This window comes from Ammodytes marinus (genome assembly GCF_949987685.1).
Source record: "Ammodytes marinus genome assembly, chromosome: 12".
Lineage (NCBI taxonomy): Eukaryota > Metazoa > Chordata > Actinopteri > Uranoscopiformes > Ammodytidae > Ammodytes > Ammodytes marinus.
In genome coordinates, this window is record NC_137216.1 from 21,649,111 (window position 1) to 21,670,332 (window position 21,222).

Below are 21,222 nucleotides of genomic sequence, written 5' to 3' on the forward strand. Positions count from 1 at the left end.
TTATACTATCTATGATTACGCCTCAACATAACAGATACATTTGTAAAAATAAAATCAGCGTGTTGCTCTATTTTTCCTTTACAGACCTAGCTCCCACCCCCTATCAGGACATGGATCAAAGTTTTAATTTATGGCATTTTGACATTTAAATACTTTAGCCTAGTAGGCTAACTTTAATGGGATTTTTTCTTTGAAGCACGTTAGGCCCACTATATGCCTATGGTTAGGCCTACTGAATGAGAGAATGCAATATTTTTCAAACTTCTGAAACAATTTTGGATCATAAAAATAACGTTACTTTTATGAAGTTTTAAATTCAGTCTCGTTTTCAATGTGTTTTTTATGTGTCAGACTGTAGCAAAACCATTTTATTAATTGTAATATGAACAGCCTACATTAATTAACTTTGTAACTTATTTGAGTTTCATATCCTCACTTTTTTTTTTTTTTTTGCAAATTTCACGTCAGACCCTTTGTACAAGTATGGTTTCCGGTTATGACTTTCAAAATAAAGCTGATATAGGCCTAACTGTACCACCATATACAGTAGGCCTACGTGTAGGAGGTAGGCTATAGAGTAAAAGGTGTGGACCAAAGTGTGGCAACTCGGAATAACGAATATTTGCTTGGGAGAAACTGCACATTTTATCAATTCAAATCGTTGACCGTTTTGGAAATATATAATACAAAATAAGGTGTCAGTACCAGGAAATTACCACAAGCATCAAGGAGTGACCAAAGTCACCAAATAAATGTTTCAAACAAGCAGCAGCAACTCCTCACTCTACACCAAGGGAAGAGCGCATTCTAGTGGCAAATGCCCATAATTGCATTAATATGTAGATGCAATGGCTTGTTCAAAATCAGTCGCCTTTAACTTCACATTTAATGAGATGATTTCACATGTTTAAATGTCTGTTATAGAGGCCATTTGTTGACACTAATTTTTTTGAGTAGACTACAATCATATTCATCATTTATATAAGTTCTATTGTATTACTGTACCACCCAGTGAGTTATTAAAACTCAAACTTTAGCCTACTAGACTCAACATTTGTCACCAATGGCCCCTTTGCTTTGGAGTCTGACTCTGGCTAACACTCTGTAGGCTATTCAAACAAGACGGTCTATGAGGCTTCATTTGAGCAGCTGTGTGAACAGTGACACATTATCAAAGCATGTTACTAATTCAGGATCAGAGTTCATTCTTTATCCTGGGAACAGCTGCTCACAGAACAATATAAACTGAAAGTATATTTAGTAGCTATTATCGAGATTTGATCAGATCATGATCTACCTCAAGTTATTTCCATTCATTAGATTTTTTCACGTTTTTGTTTTCCAAATTAAAAAAACAGAGCTCAGAAGCATTGACATTACAATTTCCCATTGGAAGGCCTAAATGCTAACTGAACACATTACATTCATATTTGCACAATAATTATGTGTGCTAACATTTATTAAATGTCACTAATTTATTTTAAAAAAACAGCACACATACTTTAGTGCAAACCTGTAAAATAGTAAATTATGTTTATAAAGAAAATATATTTATTTTCTGAGCCTGCTGTGATGACTTTGGCCATTACATTTAACTTGCTTATTGACTTTAAATATATTCGCACACCAAACAAGGGAAACCAATTAACTGATTTTGCATGACAAGCCGCGTTGATGAGTAAAAGAGAATAAATGAAGAGTTTTCACTTTTACAAATTAAAATAGCAACAGGGAGGTTGAAAATATTCTTTGCACATTGCTGCTTTGGGATTTCTTGCTCCTTAATAGACTGAAATCTGTGGTGCAGACAGACGAGCGCATCTGTATTTGGAGGCTGACGTGATGCAAAGAGGGAGGGATATTCTCAGAAAGGCGTAGCTTTAAAGTAGTCCTCCAGTGGAATGAGTGATACGCCTCCAATCCAGTCCTGCAGCCAGACCTGGATCAACTCCAGCTTCATGAAGAACCACTTGTGTCCAACTGGCCATTTCGCCATCACAGGGTGTCTGCAAAAAAAAATACATTAAGTGCCAAATTATATATTTTTTTCTTAAATTCCCGGGGTTGAAGGAGGCCAGCATTTATATACTTATATGCTGCCATGTCTTCGCTGAGTAAGAGTTACCTTGAGAACATTGCCTCCTTTGCAAACACCTGCTCCTCTGGGGCCACCTCCACCATCTTGCCTGATAGAGTGAGTCTTGCACATCTGGGATCCTCTGGGTCATACACCATTTGCCTAGAAAACAAAAAAGACCATGTAACAAAGTATCTCTCACTCTTACACATGCACACACCCTTGTACTTCTGCTTGTCCTAGTGTCCAAAAAATGTCATCACTTCTAAGGTTAAAAACTTAAAGTCCTAACAAAGCTGGAATCTACACAAACACACACACACACACAGCAGGTGTTCTTGCTATTATGATTTGCTCATTCAGTCAAGGTCGGCAAAACCTGGAGACTTCACAAGTGCATAAAAAGCTCACGGCTTACTGTGCGCCAACTGGTTTGTACGAAGCATATTGATGAGTCGAAAAGTAAGCACTACTTAAGCACAGTATCAACAGACATGATGAAGTCCCTTCAGTTGGGACGTGCAAAAGGCTTGTGCTGAATAGAGCTATGTTAGTTTTGTTTCAAGACCTTCATTATTTGATGTTAGTGTTTCAACAGAGAAAAACTGTGCAGACAGCCAATAGTATGAGATGAACTGCAGGTTAATAGGGAGCCCAGCGGTTTCATTTTTGCCATGAGACACTTTAACAAACTAATCTGGCCATGAGTTCAGCAAGCACATCACATTACCTGCAGAATTCACCCTCAGCCTCTGAGAATGTGAGAGAGGCGTGGGGGTTACTTTGCAGGTCTGATACAGTGTAGTCCATTGGAGTCACATAGAAGTACATAACTCCTGTACTGTTGTCCAGCGGCCCATCACTGACTGAGAAGATGTTTCCAAAGGGGAGACCTTTGATCTGTGACAAAAGTAGGATATATTTATACCAAAGATATCTTGTTACAAACAACTCGGTGACAAACTTGTCCTTTAGAATGGTCCAAATTGCTGAGAAAATATTTCAATTTCAATTGCTAATACAAGCTGAATGATACATCATGCATTCAAATACCCCCACTGCAACACTGGTGGTGCTATGAAAGGAAAGATGAGACCAGCCCTAACCAAGAAGAGTTATTAATTATGTGGTTCAGTTTGATATGATTTCAGTAACTGTGAGAATGAAGACCTTTCTGTTACTGTCTTATGTCACAAAGTCTGGAACTGCTATGATAACAATCAGTTATACAATAAGTGATGCCTTTACGAAATCACCCTGGTGTGGAGCTGCAACTAATGATAATTAACACTCAGTCTAATGCTTATTTTCTAGATTTAGTGTCAATCTTTTTTCAAACGTTATTACAGAGATTAGTTGGTGGTTACTATGTGATAGCTACCACTGAGTCCATGTCCTTTATTTTGGAGTCTTTTATATGCTGGGTCCACAATTTTTTTAACTTTTTTTTGCCCATATCAAAATCAAAAACATTTAGATACACTCTGGCATGACAAATAACATCAACTGTAGTGAGAGGGAGGTATGATCCTTACTTAAATAAAATAAAAAATATCACTGTATAAAATAAACCCCACTTGCTTATAAGTAAATATCATGCATTAAAAAATAAACATAAGGAAAAGTATGCAAGTGTTGCTTGCCAGCAAAATGTAGCCTACTCAACGAATCAAACATGATGACCTTGTAGCCAACATAGGCTACTTGCACAACTCGATTACGTGTTTACCCAGGTTACACAAAACTCTCTCGTGTCACTCCCTGACACTGGCCCAGTAGCTCGAGAAGCGCCCACAAAATTAATGTCTCAGTTGTTACTTAAACAAGAAATAACCTGGACATAGCCTATAGGCTACAGCAGAAGGAATACAGTCCATGCAATATCACAGGTGGCTTACACCATAAAGATGCGCCAACAGTTTTGAATAACTCGGAATTCCATATACTATCTATGGGAATTCCTCATGGGGGCAACAAAGGTTACGCACTATAGCGTTAAGTTGTTTTGTTTGACTAGACTTGTTTTATGTTCAAACAGTAGCCTATCCATGTCCCATTGCAGAGAAAACCTACATTACCCATAACTATAACAAATAACCCTATGACTCACTCCCCCCTCTGCTCTGTGTTTTACCTTCTCTTGAGTTGAAATCGTGGCCAGGTGTCCCCAGTCACTGTTATGGGCTATGTATCTGGCGGTCCTTGCGGTCTCCTGGTGCGGGGGAGGACCGTTGCTGTTGCTGCTAGCGGCGGATGTCTTCTCCAGCCGATACGAAAACAGGCGAGAGGAAAGCTGCGCGACATTGTCGTCTTCCTGCTTCACGAGCTCCGCGGGACTATCTACGCTATCGACGGGAAACGCCTGCTGATTCACCCACAGCCCCGCACCACCTTCCACCAGCAGCGCCGGGGCGACCTCCTCCTGCGACAGGTCCGCGTCCTCCACCACGTCGTTGGAGGAGACCACCCAGGACACGGAGCTCTTCAGGGTGTAGCATTGACACAGACATAGGACATTGGCAAACACTGCCAGGGAAAAGTAACGGACCCTCATATCATTAAGCTCGGTGGTCAATGGCCGCCCCCTCTAGGTTACTCTCTTTTTGTTTACACACTCACGTGTATGTTTCTCTTCAACACGAGAAAAATTGTGCAATGGGGAGGGGGCTAACAGCGACCCCTACTGACGAACCACGGCATCAATTTTTTAATTAATCCACTTCATTAGAATGTTGGAAAGTAAATGTACAACTTTGAGGTGGGCTAGGCCTAGGCTACTAAGTAAAGCGTTGACCATATCCCGTGACAAACAATGGGTAATAATGATTCATTGGATCTTTTCAAGGGAGCACTAGATTAAAATACCCAATATTAGGCTATACAAAGTAGTAAAAATAAATTCTAGCTTGACCATTTCAAAAAATGAACATGCAGGACTTTTACTTGTAATGTAAAATCGTGGTGTGTGGGTGTGGGGGGGGGGGGGGGGGGGGTGCTTATACTTGAATGAGGGGTCTAAACACTTTCACCACTTTTCCTCTCGTTTCATATACTCTTTGTTGGGTCAAAACAGCTTGGCCAATAGTTCTAAAGTTATTTTAGTAAAAACATTTGATCCACATTTGGAGGGTTTTGACAGATGATATCTGTTGTTGTTAAGATACTGTACATTTTAATTTAGCCATTCAATAAATTAGCCAGCTTACATGAAGGCACTTGACAAATCACACAGAAAACCTATTACAGTACATCATACATTTATTTAATTCTATTTAACATGAGCTATTAACAGCAGTGACGTGCTGGATCACATAAACATTCACAATTGATCTTGAAGTGTGTGGGGTGGAAAAGACTGTAATGAACTTTTCAATACATACTCTCTCTGTCTCTGTTGGTCTCTCAGAATAACATTAACACTTTAAAACACACAACAACCCCAACAGAGTTGAATCAACACCACAGAGACTCGAATATAACACAGTGTGTCTGCAGGGCTGTATTGTGTCTCTCTGTCCGTTCTCCTACTCTCAGTCCATGGACTTATCACTCCAGGCCATAGACTTTCTCTTTGCCATTTCCATCCAGGACGGCTGGCTGCCTTCAGACATTGACTGCATTGTAGGTGACGATGAGCGCGGTGAAGACGACGCCACATTCTTCCGAAGCCATTTCTCCTCCTGAGGCCTGTCAGGAACCTTGGTAGGGCTTGACTCTGAAAGAAAGAAAGGAAAACAGTTATGTTGCTGCATTTACCAATTTAGTTTTTCTTCAGTTGTGATTCTAAGTACTATCAGTCAACATACCTGCAGGTTTTATCCCTTGTCTTTCCTCTGGTTTTGTGTCTTTGCTTGGAAGTGAGGTTTTGGCCATGGACAGGGATTCTTCTGATATCTGCGCTTCTGTCTGAGCTTTCTTCAACTCCACCTGAGAAAAAACAGTGAGTGGGATCATCTTCTCATGCTAAGTTGTTATTAAAATGAAAAAAAAGTAGGACTTAAATATGTCTTTTGATATTTAAGTTTAATTTATTTTGAAAAACCAATAAAGACCCAAAGAAGAAACTGATCCTACTAAAAAAGGAATTGTCTCTTCCAACAACAATTTCTGTTTAAGTAATGTTTGCTTAAAACTACAATGGCCCGGCACTGTATAAGGAAATCACTGAGCCTTTACATAATATTATTGACTCGACATCCCCAAAAGACAGATCATGAATTCTGATGGTTGACAATTAGGTGGGAAAAACTAAATATTGCCAACCTCATGCTTGAATTGATTTGAGGTCAAATGCAGTGTGGAAGGTCTTTACAAACCACAAACCTCTTTGGTTCCAGGTGTAGTTGTCCATTCCGCCCGTTTCTCCAAGAAAGCAGCCTTCTCACTCACAGACCCGGCCCAAGCTGCCCTTCTTCCTGATGGTGATGTTCCCTCTTTTCCCTGCATGGTGGCTTTTCTTTCCCCTCCTACAATGGTAGACGCTGGAAGAGGGGCAGTAGCTGCAGGTGGAGCCGAAGTTGCAGATTTTAATTGGTTGGCAGGGTGAAGAACTCGATTGCTCCACGGGGGTTGGTGCTGCTGCTGGCCTGAAGAAAGGTAAGATTGCGCAAAAGACTGTGTGACACTCCCTTGTGCAAACTGAGACGAGGTCTCTGTTTTTGTGAAAGTGTGCAAGGGGGACTGGGTTTTCCATGGGTTGGTCTGTGCAGATGGCTGAGACGCAGGCTGAGCTGTGTTTAGGTGTGCCTGGGATTCATTGGCTTGCTTTAATGCTTGTGGTTCTCGAGAGGTGTTTGATTGCTCAGGGGATGACGCTGACGTCTTCTGCTGAACCGTCACAAGTAAAGGTTTGACAGGCTGTGCTTGACTTCTACCTTGTGTTATTTCCGCTTTGACCGAATCCGTTGAAGGCGGATTCGCAGCCTCTGGTGATGTCACACTCCGTTGTATTTTCACGGCTTGTGTCTGTATTTGTGCCCCAAGCGGTGTCTCTTTTTGACCCGTTGTCTGCACTTGTTCTTGCGGTGGAGCAGCTGTCTGCACCCCAGTTAGATCTCTGGGAAACCTACTAGAGAAAAGCTGTTGGATGCATCTGGTCTTTTCCATTGCCATGCTCATCCAGGACACCTCAGGTGTGGCCGTCTGAGTGGTAGGCTGGGGCTCCTGGGGCGCCACAAGGGCAGTTTCACCTTCCTTGAGATTCGGGGGGGTTGTTTGGACTTCTGTTGGCATGATTTGAGGTTTCCAGGTCGATGGTGGGTCATTCTTAACTGGGAGGGAGACGCCAGATGTGGTTGGATCTGAGGAGTGAGACGGTTCAGTTAGACACACTTGGCAGCAGTGTTAAAGTTAACCTCAGTGGTATTTTAATAAGTACAAAGGTCCTCTGTAATCAGTAAAAACCCTATCACTCTAAAGTGATTATTTACCATGTGAAAATTACAGTCTGCACCTTTGCAATGGTTAACCCTATAGGGAACTGAAGATAGTGACACATTATGGGAAAGAAAGTGATCTTTCAAAGATTATTATTAAAGCTCACCTATAATGCAAAATGCACTTTTTCTCAGTTCTTCAACATTAATATAGAGACTCAACATTTTGAGAAAAAACTTTCCTCTCTCTTTTTCTCCCCCTTTCTGAAAACTTGTGTTCAAAAACCCCTGTCAGATTTCTCACCCCTTATGACATCATAAGCCACAACTCCGTTACCAACCTAACCTAACCATGAAAACAGATTCTAGTAGAAGCCCAGATTCCAAATCTGAATTGGGAAAAAAGCATAATAAGAAAAACTTGATAACTTAATAATATAACCCAGAGACACACCCGTCAGTCGCTGCTCTCCAGAGGCAGACTGTGTAGAAGGGAGGTTTGTTGACAGTTTCTTATACACGTGGCTGGCGTTATCGGATGTGTCCTGTCTTTTTTGTTGGTCACATTGCTCTTCGCTCACTGGCGGCTTTGAGTTGTGTTTAGGAGAGGCCTCAGACCGAATTCTCAATGACCGAGACGTGGAGCGCAGTTTGACACCAAACGCCATCTTTGCTTCTTCCTCGTCGACCTCCCGAGCTTCCATCGCTTCTTCCATCACCTCCCGTCTGTTGTCCACTTCCTTCCCCTTGAGGGCCTCTGTTTCTGTGGTTATGATTTTAGAATGTGTCACAGATTCCACCTTTTTGAGGCTGTCCTTTCTGTCCCATGGGAGAACCGAGCTTTTGTGTTGGGCTCCATCTTGTCTAAGTCTTTCCACGGCAAAGCTTTTCCCTCTTGGATTTAAGTCTCTAAGTTCTTCCTTTTCTTTCAAGCTTGAAAAGGGTCTCCCCTCGGTCCTGTGCCTGGCTTCTGTCTGTTCGAACACCCCCGCAAAACTGCCAGATCTTGGTCTTTCTGCATCTCTGTTTTTGGCAGTGGTGATGGAGAAGTGGAAGGACCCAGATCCCGGGCTGGGTCTTTTTATCCCTCTTGTGGTTTCCGTCTCACCTTGGACCTGGTTGGTTGCCCCTGCCTTGTTCAGAGCATTTCTCTTGTCATGGGCCATTGCTTGTACCTCAAAACCGCTCTCTCCTTTGTTCTTCAGTTCTGAGGGTATAAAGGATGAGTGGGGCCGTTCAGTGGACTTTACATCCACTGGTCTGTGAGGCTTAACTCTAAGTACCACCGAGGGTATAGGGGGCGCTCTCTCAGGCAAAGCTTGGTGCTGTTGGGAATACGTTAAGCTGGATGACTTGGATGCTGCCACCGATGTGATTGGTGCCACCTCTGGAGATTTCGGAAGACACTGGGATGTAATATGATTGACAGGCTCTCCTTGTTCTGTTTCCATTGACACTTCCTCTTGAGTACTAAGCCGCTCGTCCTGTCTCACAGACTCAGGCTGGTCAATGTTGTTAAGGGTATTTAAATGAGACCTAGAGTCTGTCTGCGAAAATAGAGAAGGAAAGGCAGGTAAGGTAAGTGCTTGAATTGTTGTGTGTGTGTGTGTGTGGTCTTCGACTTAAAAGTGAAAGTATGTCCACTCACTGTATCCACTCTCTTCTTGGTGCTGGTCCTCTGGTTTCTGGGCTTGACAGACATCCGGTGGCGTGCGGCAGAGGTGTCCAGGCAGGGGGTGAACTGGGGTGGAGAGTTGAAGTCCAACGGGGGCTCAACAACAGAAGGGTTTGAGGGGACCGAAAGTGGCAGAGTATGGGATGAAGCTGGGGGCACATATTTGGTAGGCACAGGTTTGTAGACAGGTGACAGTGGACGGGAGGACTGTTGGGGTAAGGCCTGAAAGTAGAGGAACATAGAAAAGAATCAAAATATAACACTATACTATACTGGGTCAACAGTTTATTTTGAGTAAATCCCACATACTTTGCATATTAATCTATCTGGAAATATTCCACAACAAATACACTATTAAGTAATGTTTGCTTAAAACTGCAGTGTGCAGATGTCTAAGGAGAAAAGTGCCTTTTCCAAACAAATTGTACAATGTTTTTGTCTATATTTGTATTTGAACTGAGCGCCAAAACAAATAGACTCCTCCCTTTGTGCTCCCGCAGATGCTCTGCCCCTAGAAGGCCTTGACTTGGCAACAACAGTTGTAACTAACTACCTGTCCAATTGCATTGTTGCTACTACTAACCTCAAGAATGCTGCCCGCAGCTGATTGGTTGGAGAACTGTTGTATTCATACCCATTTACAGAGCATGGGCTGAGTTTAAAGACATGATTTATTTCCATGCACACATAGTACAGACAGGTGGCACATGGTAAGGAGATATTAGCTGAATTTGACAATAACTGTTTTGGATTAGAATCATTGACTCCACCTTTAATGGGATTTATTGACAAGAGTAAAACTATAGAATAACTCCAACTGGTTTGTGAAAAGTAAAGCTAATTTATGAAAGCTATACGTGTATGAAGTTTTATTGATAAATCTACTCAGTAGGAACCTTTCAAAATCATAAAAACGTACCTTCAAACACTCCTGATTTCAATAATCAAATACGCAGATAAATGACAATATACCACATTAATAATTGGATTATAAATCACCTTGATGAAGTCGCCCTGGGACGTGACATCACCTCCTGAGATTTCGAGGGGGCTGTGGGGAAGACCGTCGTCCTCTGAGTGACTTTCCGGATCCTCTTGTCGTCTGATTGGTAGAACCAGAGGCGGCGGCCCCAAATGCATCTTCTGCTGCTGAAGCTGCATCTATGATACCAGAGCAGAGGTATTTTTATTTAAATAACTGCAGCAGTAAAATAAATAAATAAAGAAACAGTTCCCAATTGCAATACCTGCAGCACTTTGATCTTGCTGTGAACATTCTCTTGGGATAAGACCCTGGCTGGTTCAGCGTCAGTCAGGGCCTGATCAGCCAGAAAGATGCTGTCGTGGGAAAATGCCCGTGATCCCATCGTCTGCTGGGAGCATCTGCAAGAGAGCAGGGTTAGAGAAACAGAGGAGGGGTGAAGGCAAACGCTACAAATCAGAACAGAAATGCAGCTGTCAAGCAAACATTTACAAGATTTTCCATCATGTAGACACTCACACCAAATCTTCCTCTGATCCGAGTCCCTTTCCTGCCGCAATGTCACTGACCGAGTGGCTGAGTTGGGTGTTTTCTTCTCCACCTTCTCTCTTAGTTCTCCCGAAGAGACGGCTTTTCAGAGACTTGAGCTTAGACTTTTTACGTCCTAACAGAGATTGAGACGGAGACAGATCCATGTCACAGCAGCAGGAGCACACACACACACACACACACACACACACACACACACACACACACACACACACACACACACACACACACCACACATGCACCACAAGTGCACAGAACTCACATAGTCTCCTTTCTACACCTTATTATCAGATGTACGTCTGTACAACTAATGTTGTAGATTGTGATCTATCATTGGCAATACATGTTCCGTGGTGTGTACTTGTCATGTGTTCCAATGTTATGCTGTCAAAATACTTTAGTTGAAATGCAAATGTTTTGTCAGAAACTTTCTCTCCCATGTAAAACTATTTGACAGACAATCTCACCTGGAATCTCCTCAGGGCTTTCTTCGGTATCTCCAGAGAAATACTCCATCAGTCCGATTCCCTGAAAAAGTGCAGAACACACGTCGGCAGACTGTTTATAGAAAGGCAGGTCTCTAATAATGAGAAGCAACGTGACAAACAAAAAGCTCAGGCGTAGAGTTCTTCTAGTCTGTTGTCACATGCCGGAGGGCATCTAACGTGGTGTGAACACTCCACTGGTGGTGTTCTCTGTTCTCTGGCAAGTGCACACATTCACTTTTTGCACTCATGTGATAGCTTGAAGAAGTGACTCTGGACTGCAGGTTCAAAGGTTTATTGGCATTATCAGGAACGGCTCAACCCTTTACTGTCGCTAGGCAGGGCGTGCTGAGAAAACGCCTTTCCTTGGAACAACTAAATATCGTCAAAGAGGCTTTTACAAAAGGACCAAATAGAGTAAAAGGTACAATAAGTGTCATCAAGAAAAAAACATGTAGCTAAAGGAGATATAGGGATGTTCTAATAGGACATTGCACTTAGGAGTTTGCATAAATATCACGCTACCACAAAGCAGTGCAGCCCAGATAAGGTATGAACTTTTTGCATACAACTACTATAAAGCAAGAGCTAAATTCTTGCTTTCAGGCCAGTTTACTTATACAAACGTCCACATTGGGTTGATGTGTAACTGGATGCAAGACTTAGTGCAGGGATACTTTTTCCCTCTGACAGACTTGACTTTGTAGCCTGCCCTGGGGCTTTTTGAGACATGCCGTAACCATCTGTGAATCATACAGCTCCCCCTGTGTATCCTAGGAACTGCTGTCAACAGAGCGTGATCCTGTGCAACATGGGTGCCTGATAAGGCAAGATGTGTCAGGATAAACATGCAAAGTCCACACGGCACCTCTCACATCACCCAGCCTGTTTTGAGACTACAATTGGCGCCTATTGAAAAAAGATATAAGCACACAGATAACCTATAGGAAGCACTGGAAAAGGTGCATGCGCTGCCATGTTTGAATTACACAACAGTTGCCCTACAAATACATTCCTACTTGTGGATTTGAGGCTTTTACCACCACAGTCTTAGGTGTTCCTTTATCGGGCAGTACCTTTAGAGTTTTGTCATCACTGTGAGCCAAACTCACTATAGCCCCAACAGAAACTAGAGGATAATCCATGTGGATTATTGGCATTGCAGAGAGATCCTTGTAAGATTTTAGAGCTCCATAATCCACAATGACAGCTTAATCACAAACTTCCCATGGCACGCATACCGCAACACAGAATTCACCTGGTATTAGCCGGGAAAAGTACTTCTCCATCTCAACGTGAAAACCTGTTAGTGTTCAAATGAGTCAACTCACTCAAAGTCTCACAGTAGCTCTTCTGCTTGTCTGTCCTCCTCTGTGCACCGGGCTTTCCTGTCTCGGCCGTGTCACCTTGCCTTAATGTTGATAAACCTCAGGCTTCAGCGTTGTCCACATCTGTGGATGGAGGGAGATGCAGAGGGAAGGGAGCGAGGGAAGTGGAAGGAGAAAGCAATAGAGGCAGCGAGAGAGAGCGAGAGAAGGACAGTCCATGACAGGGTAAGCAAATGCACAAGAGAAAGGAGGACAGAGGAGAATGAGAGAGAGAGAGAGAGAGAGAGAGAGAGATACTCTATTACATTAGTGGCACACTGTGGCCCTCTGCGCTAAGCTCCTTATAAAACGCTAACCTGATTTTAGGCCCAGAAATGAGAGTAGAGAGAAAAAAAATAAAGCTCCAGTTGGAAAGAGGACAGGCATGCAGGAATTACGGCTCAAGCTCATAGAACTGTTTACACATTACACCGGGGAGCCTCCTCCCCCTGGGCGATCACAGAAGGGGGTCTATGTATGTGTAAATGTGTGTGTGAATGTGTGTCTTTGAAAGTTTAAAGTTAAGTAAAAAAAAAAGAAAGAAAAATAACTGCCCATGTGAGATCCAGAGTTCAAATCCAAATGTACCAAATTAACCAGAAATTCTACCAGGTGGGAGAAAAAAAATTATGCATTCCAGTAGGGAACCATATAGGCCTATTCCCCTTTGTTGAATGTGTTCATCTATATTTCAACTTTAAACTGTCCAATTAAGTTTTTTTTTTCAAACACAGAAAAGCAAAAGAACAATCTTCACACAATAAAAAGCTACTCTTACAGTCACTCTGGTAAAAGAGACAAAGATATCCCCCACACACGTGTTTTGGAGTCGAATTAATTATCATTGCGCCGCAGCAGTGAATCCAGCGTTCTGCACAGTCGCACAGGATAGTATCCAGAGACAGCAGCTCTATCTAGGCCACTGGGCTACAATCAGCGAGAGGGAGGGCAGCAGGGAGAGGAAAGCAAACCTCTTTCATCCATAGTTTTTTTTGCGTCTGGGTGTGTGGCCAAATGGCTTCTCTGAGAAGGCTCCTCATCACACAAATCCTTATCTATACCCCCCGCCAGAATAAAAAGCCAGCCGGCGGTGACATCTGGATTACATGCAACCAACCAGCTCCATGCCGCATGTTAAGAGACCACTGTGACATAAGAGTCTGGGATGCGGTTTTGGTTTAATTTCCCCATTCACAGATTTATTATCCGTAATCGACACATAAAGGACAATATGTATTGAAGCTTATTTTATGTTAATAATGGGATTACATCTGATGTGTTGTCCTATAAAACAACATATATATTATATATGATACTGCACCTTGACAGAAGTCACTGCTGGTTGCTCTGCAGCCCTTCTCCCCTTAAAGTATACCAGACACAGTTATGGTTGATCACGCCTGGTTATTGTGGTTTCCTCTGAGATCCCAGAAGAGGGCCGGGCATATTGAGATTAAGGCCGGGAGATAATCTGATCATGATGTTGCTTTGACTCATGAGGGATGCCCATTGCCCTTCATTCAAACATGAGGGAGGTATTTTCCCCACCATTGTTTCTAATTGGGTGACATATTTTTTGACATTTAATATATATTAGACCAAATATTGACAATTACAGGACAATGATTTGAAACCCCTGAACAAATACACAACACCAAGCCAAAACAGCCTGACTTTTCTCATATTTTAACCATGTATAATGTAATGGTTGTCCTTGTGCTTTCCATAAATTCCATGAATATATCAGTTATGAAATAGTCTAATATATATAAACTAGACTTTTAAAACCACTGTTCCAAGAATGTGTTAACCCTTTACATACAGTGAGTCAGCTGCAGCAGGAGGCAGTGGTGTGTGAAGTAAAAAATAAGATTTTATTAGTGCAAGTGAAAGACTGTTGACATGCACATTTCAAGAAATACTAGTTGAAATATTAGTCTTGCTTTATTGAAGAGACTCATGGTCCATTTAAAAGACATACAACACACATACAAGTTGGAAAAGGAAAATATACAAATACCAATCTATGATATGCTTTTTGAATGACTATATCTTCAAACAGGAATAAACAAAGCAATAAAGTTGGCTCGATTGCAAATTGTTATGTTTTTAAGCTGTTTGGTGAAAAGCTCCAATGAATTCAAGTAAATGGTAAAAATTAAATAGTAGTGTGACAAAATAAATCTTAGTGTCTTATAGATACAAAACAGTATTTATCATAGTAATGTGTATGAATTAATTTCAAAATCTTTATTTCAAATGTGAGACACTGAAATCAAGTAACTTTACAGGCTCAAAACATGGTTAAAATTAAATAATAAAACACATATACACATATGATATTATAAAAGCACTTTTAATGTCATTTTAAAATGTCTTACATTTTTTTGGCACCATGAAAAAAATATCTCCATTGTAGACAATCATTTATCACCCATTTCTAGAAGAAAAGTAAAAAAGATAAAGGAGGAATCCTGAGGAATTTAGAGACATACCAGTGTGACAAAACGCGTATTATAAGACCTCTGACAGGGATTGGTTGGTTACAAAATTGTTCTAAGGCTGATCACCTGCTCCTGCATGTTAAGGCAAATCCAACATTGCAGCAGGATTGTCCGCATGTTTCAATGGGCAGGTGAGTAGATTAAGTCACTTGAGATATATACAAAAAGGGAATTTAAGCTTCATGAATTTCATAGTGTTTTTGTATGTTTGGTGTGAAAAATGTCTACGTTGGTCTCGTGGCACTGCCTCAAGTCATAGTCACAATATCCAAGAGAGAATCGTCCCTGGAAAATAAAACAAACACTTCTTACAACCAGAACATGTTGAGTTGTAGGCATTCAGCACCGTAATCATGTCAATGGCAGCAATAAAAACAGATGAATAAGAATTAGCATGAAGTAAAAAATACTCACTTTGGGTCTCTTGAAGTAATCTAGCCCTCTTCCTATCTTGATGATCCAACCATTGTCAAACCTAAAAAACACAGTCAATTTCACATTACTGCCATAAAATGATGCCTAAATAAAACTCCATTCGGGCTACACAGTACGCTGTTTTGGTAGCATGTATATGTAAGTTGCAGCTTCACCTGATCTCCCTGTCGTGTATAGTGGAGGAGTACTGCAGATCCAGAGTCACTCCCCGAGCCCTGAGACTCTCTCTCACCTCGGCTAGTGCGTTGCTCTGCTGACCGCCGTCTGCCTGCAGGACAGGATGAATGGCAGTGAAACAACAGCACAAATTAAACAAGAGAGACCGTCATGAATGCCATGCATTCAATAAATATTGTAATAAAAAAAACCTACTTCATCCTGTGAAGTGAGGAGATGGATCTTTTTAACTTTGCAGGACGCTTTAATCAGCATCTCGCAGAAGCGCAGGAAGTTGTACAACTGTAATTGAAATGTTTTAATTGGTGTTAAGTCAAAAAACATCAACACAAAAATAAAATTTGAAAATTGCGAATGTAAGTAGTCTCACTTGGTGAGTGTGCCGTATATATGGGTCCTGTACCCAGACCTCTGTGAGCAAACTGCTGATGTACGGCTTGAACAGAACCTCATAGCTGTAACCAGAAGCATCCTCTGATATTTTCACCTGCTCGTGGTATTTCCCATCTAAAAAAACAGGAGAGGGGAGGGGACTCATAGAAGTGAAATGTGGAGAGACAGACAGCAGCTTCTGTGCTGATAGAGGAGACTCCTGATATCAGTAGCAATCGACCATGGACATTTTTACAATTTTTTTAAAGATAATTTTTTGGCATTTTCCAGTTTATTAGACAGATTAGTAGAGACATGGCTGAAATGGGGCAAAGAGGGGAATGTCCATGGGTTAGACTGGAACCTGGGTCTGCTGCGAGGTCTGAGCCTAGGGGGACGCTCTAACCACTACACCATAAGCGCCCACCTACATTTTTACATTTCATATTAGAATTTTCTACTGCACCAATATATTTTCCCTTTTGCGATAATTAAAGTATCTATCTATCTATCTATCTATCTATCTATCTATCTATCTATCTATCTATCTATCTATCTATCTATCTATCTATCTATCTATCTATCTGTCCGTCCGTCCGTCCGTCCGTCCGTCCGTCCGTCCGTCCGTCCGTCCATCCATCTATCTATCTATCTATCTATCTATCTATCTATCTATCTATCTATCTATCTATCTATCTATCTATCTATCTATCTATCTATCTATCTATCTATCTATCTATCTATCTATCTATCTATGCTTCCAATTGACTGAACATGTTCGCAGTGTAACGTGTATAATACCAACTCAAAGTGCAAAGGTATTTTAACTAGATTTTGCCCCAGGGTCTTGTGATTGGGCATAAATGGAGAAAGTCCTTAACATTTTTAGAATTCAATTGTACTAGATGTGATTTGCATTTTTCTTCAAATATGCACCTTCTATGGACATTATCAGTTTGTTTGTTTGTTTGTGAGGTACATTATTAGCTGTGTTTACTACCTATTTGTAGACAAATTAGACCTGTGTATAAACGTGTGTGTTCATGATTCATATATTCCATCTTTAGTACATGTCTATTAAAACTAAATAACCCAAATAAGTGAATAGCAGGGTAATCCGTTGGGGCAGTTGCCAACTGTTCCGGCCAGCCTTCATTGGTTGTGTTAATTACCTTCTTTCATCTGGTTCACATGAGCTTTTATTTGCTCTGCCCGGTCCATGTAGCCCTTTATTTTGTCCCTGTAGCATCTTCTCTTTGTGTCATCTTTCACAACTGCAGGCAGGAGAGAAAAATTAAAAAAGGATAAGGTCTTTATTGTCTAGGAAACAAAGTTAGGGAAATTGAGTAGAGTTCTTACAACTAAAAGCAGGTTAGATTTTAAGACATCTTTATTAATGCTACTCGGAATGAAATTAAAGACCCATTTTACAAAGAACATAGTTAGGGACAATTTTGCATGAACATGAATTATTTGGTCTAGTGAAAAAGTAAGATCTATTATTCCAAATGTTGAAAATGTGTTTTTATTTTTATTTGGGTATGTAATTAATTTTTATTTCAGGTCATTCAAAACACAAAACTAAAAAGCCAAAAATAATAATATTGTGTCACTAAAATGATGCAACTTGACCATATCATGCTGATCATTTGTTTTTGTGTGGGCAAAACTGTCAAAGCACCAACTACATCCTGTGTATGACAAGTGCCATACTATGTAGGCTACTATATATTATTAGGCATGTTATAATTATTATTGTTGGGCTAATAAATGGCAACGTCAGAAGAATAAAATTGATTGATAAAATCCTACTCCCCATGTATTAGCATTGTAAATACTTTTGAAGGAAGTATTTTATGCATAATCCTATATGGCCCTTATTATTTTTTTAGATGAACTACTTCAACGCCCTTTAAGACGTTGTAATGATCTGTATGAGCCCTATAAAGACCTTTTAACACGTCCATGAGCAGCTGGATGCCCTCCTGGTAGCAGACCAGAGACTCCTGGAAGCGTTCGCTCTGGTCCAGCTCCACCGCTCGCTTCAGCACGGAGATGGCGGATGTCTCCATCCCCGAAACGTGGTTATCTGTCATTATCCTGCCTGTAGCCTTCGTCTTATTAAAGATTATTAGAAAACAAACAGGGTATTCATGTCATGTCTGTCAAATGTCAGGAAGTGGCACTACCTCGAAGTGCCCCACAAAAATAATTCCCGGAGAAACTTCAGGTAGCAATTATGGTCCACGATGCTAAAATTAGTGCAGTTTAAAATGAAATATACTGCTACTAAAACAGATATATTTTATATTTATTATTAAATTAAAAAATGTATTCTCAATTGTTTAATCAAACCTTAAATTAAGTTATTTAAAATAAAAAACGTTAGGAACCATACTCAAGGAATATGTGTCATATCGGTGCTGTTTCAATGTAACTCCCGGACCCATACGAGATCCATGGAGGAGACAAGACTGTCATAATACTAACGTGACAGTCTGGTTTTCAGTTGTTTTGTGGCTCTCTAAAAATGTTAAACATGTGCATTTGTTGAATAATGATATGCATGTAGTTAGCTTTATGTTTTCATAACGGTGAGTCACGTTTGACGCACGCGCGTATTCCACGGTCAGCAGGGCTGTAACCTTGGCGCGTGCGAGTCTAGTATTTTGTAGCTTTAGCGGAGCTGGTTAAGTGAAGTGTAACCCCACAGAAAAAGAGAAAATGTCGGGGGTCTGTCGCAGTTTGAGCTCTTTATCAGTCAAGGTAAGAACTGTTTCAGACTTTAACTTGTTTTCGTGTTTATGTGTTGGGCTACGTCTAAATGTCAATAGTCTGAGGGCTTCCTGTATTGAAATTCGAAAACGTACTGTCTTTCTTTGTCCTTTCTGTGTTATGAACATGCATAAGTAAAAAAGCTGTTGGAAAACATGAAATAATAATCAAATATTTTCGGATAAACTGGCAAATTGTACCTGACAAATTAAATAACTTGATCACATTGTTGCAAAAACAAATCATGCACAAAATTAAAGCTGCCAGGCTCGTTGATCAAAAACATTTCCCACAAATGGCCAGATAAACCCTGAATTATTTAAACGACAATATAAACATTATGGCAAAAATCTGACGGTAGACAATTTTATTTTGACTTGTGTCCTATAGCCCAACCCTCCAGTACATTGTAATTGTACTGTATGATCCTGTATTAGAAAACAAATATACTGTCCATCATATGCCAAAGCCATGCTTTCCTTTTAATTTTGTCTTGTCACTGTTTACAGATCCTGACAGAAGCTACAAATGTGCCATCTTGCCCATGGTTCGTGTCGGCACGAAGCAAATTCACCAGAACAAGAATCCCACAAGAGGTAAGAATCAAGGCAAAGGCCCCAGGTTAGCTGTATGGCAATTAGTTGCACAGACTCTATTCAAATTGCATATTTTTCAGTCAGTGTTAAATGGCTCTCTTTTTACCTTCACAGTTTTTCGCTGAAAGATCAAAAGATCACGAGAAATATGGTGGCGATCCAGACCAACCTCATAAATTGCACATAGTGACACGAGTCAAGAGTGTGATGCGAAGGCCGTACTGGGAGAAAGACATGGTGAAACACCTCGGGCTTCAGAAGGTAAGGCTTAGGTTCTATTAAAAGCCCACAACAAACAGATCCCTCTTCTGTGCAACATTGAATTTACCCGAAAATAGTTTTCAAATGGCAAAATATAGGAAGGTTGTGGAGATGTAGTATCTTTCCACTATAGAAGCACAAAGAAGATATAATATAGCAACACTTGTACTGACTGTTCTCTCTTTGTTTTGTATTTAGGCACATGTACCTGTAATTCACAAAAATACACCTGCAGTCAACAGCCAACTGAAATTTGTCAAGCATCTTGTGAGGTAAGACTAAAACAGTCTCTTGGAGTTTTATCAATTGAGTTACAAATTGAGGATTTATTTTTGCCTATTACATCTTTTTGTCTGGTGGTAAATTTAAGATGTTTAAAAAAATTAAAATTAAATCCCATTCTTCTTCTATCATATCTTGCATGTTTCATTCAGGATCCAGCCGCTGTTGACTCCCTATGGTCTCCCTGCTGAAGAAGACCTGGCCGACACCTACATTAACAGCAAGGGAGAGCTGATTGTTAATCGCCTCCTCAAACCTGTTGAACCCAAGGCCATAGAATCTTAGCTACACTTTCTGTTATATCAATTGAAAATAAAAACATTTCGTAAATACTGTGGGAAATTCTCTGAGTCCCCTTACACAGAGAGAACGCTGTGGCATTAGCTTGATGCAGTGTGTTACCAGTTATATGAATTAGGAGAAATGGTGTAAACTTTTATTACATGTCATTAAGGGTGCTTTGTTTACTCTTTACTTATTGATTCAAATTAATGTATCAGTCATACATGGAGCTGTTACAATTGTTTCCCATGACAATTTGGCCACAGGTGATGGTTGAGATTCCTTATTTAACACAATTTATAAAAACTAGACATAAATAAACTAAAAATGTAGCGCATATTTCTTTCACTTAATTTCTTGCTGAGACAAATTCTCTTAATTGTTTAGCCTTATATCAGAAGCCATTGTAAGGCCCTACACTCCAATGGTCCACTCAAAGTTATTTTCACTTTTAGTTTTAAGGATAAGGCCTTTTGCTGTGTCATAATTTCATACTAATTGTCCCCATTCGTCAGCTGCGATCATTAGATTAAATATATAAGAAATCAACAAATGTCACTGTTTTCTTATTGGAGTTTCTGTGATAAGTGCACAGGGTAGCCAATTCACGTATGTAACAGTATAATAAAGTAGAATTAATATTGTCCAGCTGTGAGAAGCTATTCTTCATTGTGCTTGGGCATTGTACTGAAGAGAAGAGTGTCGGTTCAACGAGTAACCAGTTTGATCAAGTATAGATTTGGGTCACACAGTAAGATAGCGTACAGACTGTTTTTGATTGATGCATGCTTCACCGCCTATTGGCCCTGTCAATAATTTTCACCTTTATTTTTGATGACACCTGTGTAAGTGTGCAAGACATATCAATAAGGAAATTTTGAGTATGTGATGCAGGCCGATTTTAAGCATTAGCACTATGGTACACCATATGGCACGAGTTGCATGATGGGAAATGTAGGATCCAGTGTTTTTACCCATAAAAGAAGACTCATGCATTATACAAAAGACTGAGGTTTTAAAAATAAAAA

General features: G+C 40.5%; 4 protein-coding genes across 4 annotated transcripts; 1 reads left to right on the forward strand and 3 right to left on the reverse strand.

Moving 5' to 3' along the window:
• Positions 1–634: 634 nt before the first annotated feature.
• On the reverse strand, positions 635–4,700 carry creg2 (cellular repressor of E1A-stimulated genes 2). The gene is made up of 4 exons (XM_080037683.1): positions 4,212–4,700; positions 2,808–2,977; positions 2,126–2,239; positions 635–2,006 (listed from the first exon to the last, which is right to left on the reverse strand). The coding sequence occupies exons 1-4, from the start codon at positions 4,629–4,631 to the stop codon at positions 1,865–1,867; spliced, it is 846 nt and encodes a 281-aa protein (XP_079893809.1). The 5' UTR covers positions 4,632–4,700; the 3' UTR covers positions 635–1,864.
• A 907-nt stretch (positions 4,701–5,607) lies between these two features.
• Positions 5,608–11,394, reverse strand: cracdla (cracd like a; the record flags this gene model as incomplete). The annotated part of the gene is made up of 10 exons (XM_080038491.1): positions 5,608–5,792; positions 5,884–6,004; positions 6,401–7,377; positions 7,907–8,999; positions 9,101–9,349; positions 10,127–10,288; positions 10,375–10,510; positions 10,629–10,773; positions 11,126–11,186; positions 11,305–11,394. The coding sequence occupies 10 exons, from the start codon at positions 11,392–11,394 to the stop codon at positions 5,608–5,610; spliced, it is 3,219 nt and encodes a 1,072-aa protein (XP_079894617.1).
• Positions 11,395–14,592: 3,198 nt separating this feature from the next.
• Positions 14,593–18,182, reverse strand: mitd1 (MIT, microtubule interacting and transport, domain containing 1). The gene is made up of 7 exons (XM_080038109.1): positions 17,950–18,182; positions 17,171–17,272; positions 15,997–16,133; positions 15,822–15,908; positions 15,605–15,717; positions 15,429–15,489; positions 14,593–15,299 (listed from the first exon to the last, which is right to left on the reverse strand). Exons 1-7 carry the CDS (start codon positions 18,092–18,094, stop codon positions 15,204–15,206), a joined length of 741 nt encoding a protein of 246 aa, XP_079894235.1. The 5' UTR covers positions 18,095–18,182; the 3' UTR covers positions 14,593–15,203.
• Positions 18,183–18,449: 267 nt separating this feature from the next.
• On the forward strand, positions 18,450–21,209 carry mrpl30 (mitochondrial ribosomal protein L30). Its single transcript, XM_080037778.1, has 5 exons — positions 18,450–18,764; positions 19,283–19,369; positions 19,484–19,630; positions 19,829–19,902; positions 20,065–21,209. Exons 1-5 carry the CDS (start codon positions 18,723–18,725, stop codon positions 20,195–20,197), a joined length of 483 nt encoding a protein of 160 aa, XP_079893904.1. The 5' UTR covers positions 18,450–18,722; the 3' UTR covers positions 20,198–21,209.
• The last annotated feature ends 13 nt before the right edge of the window (positions 21,210–21,222 follow it).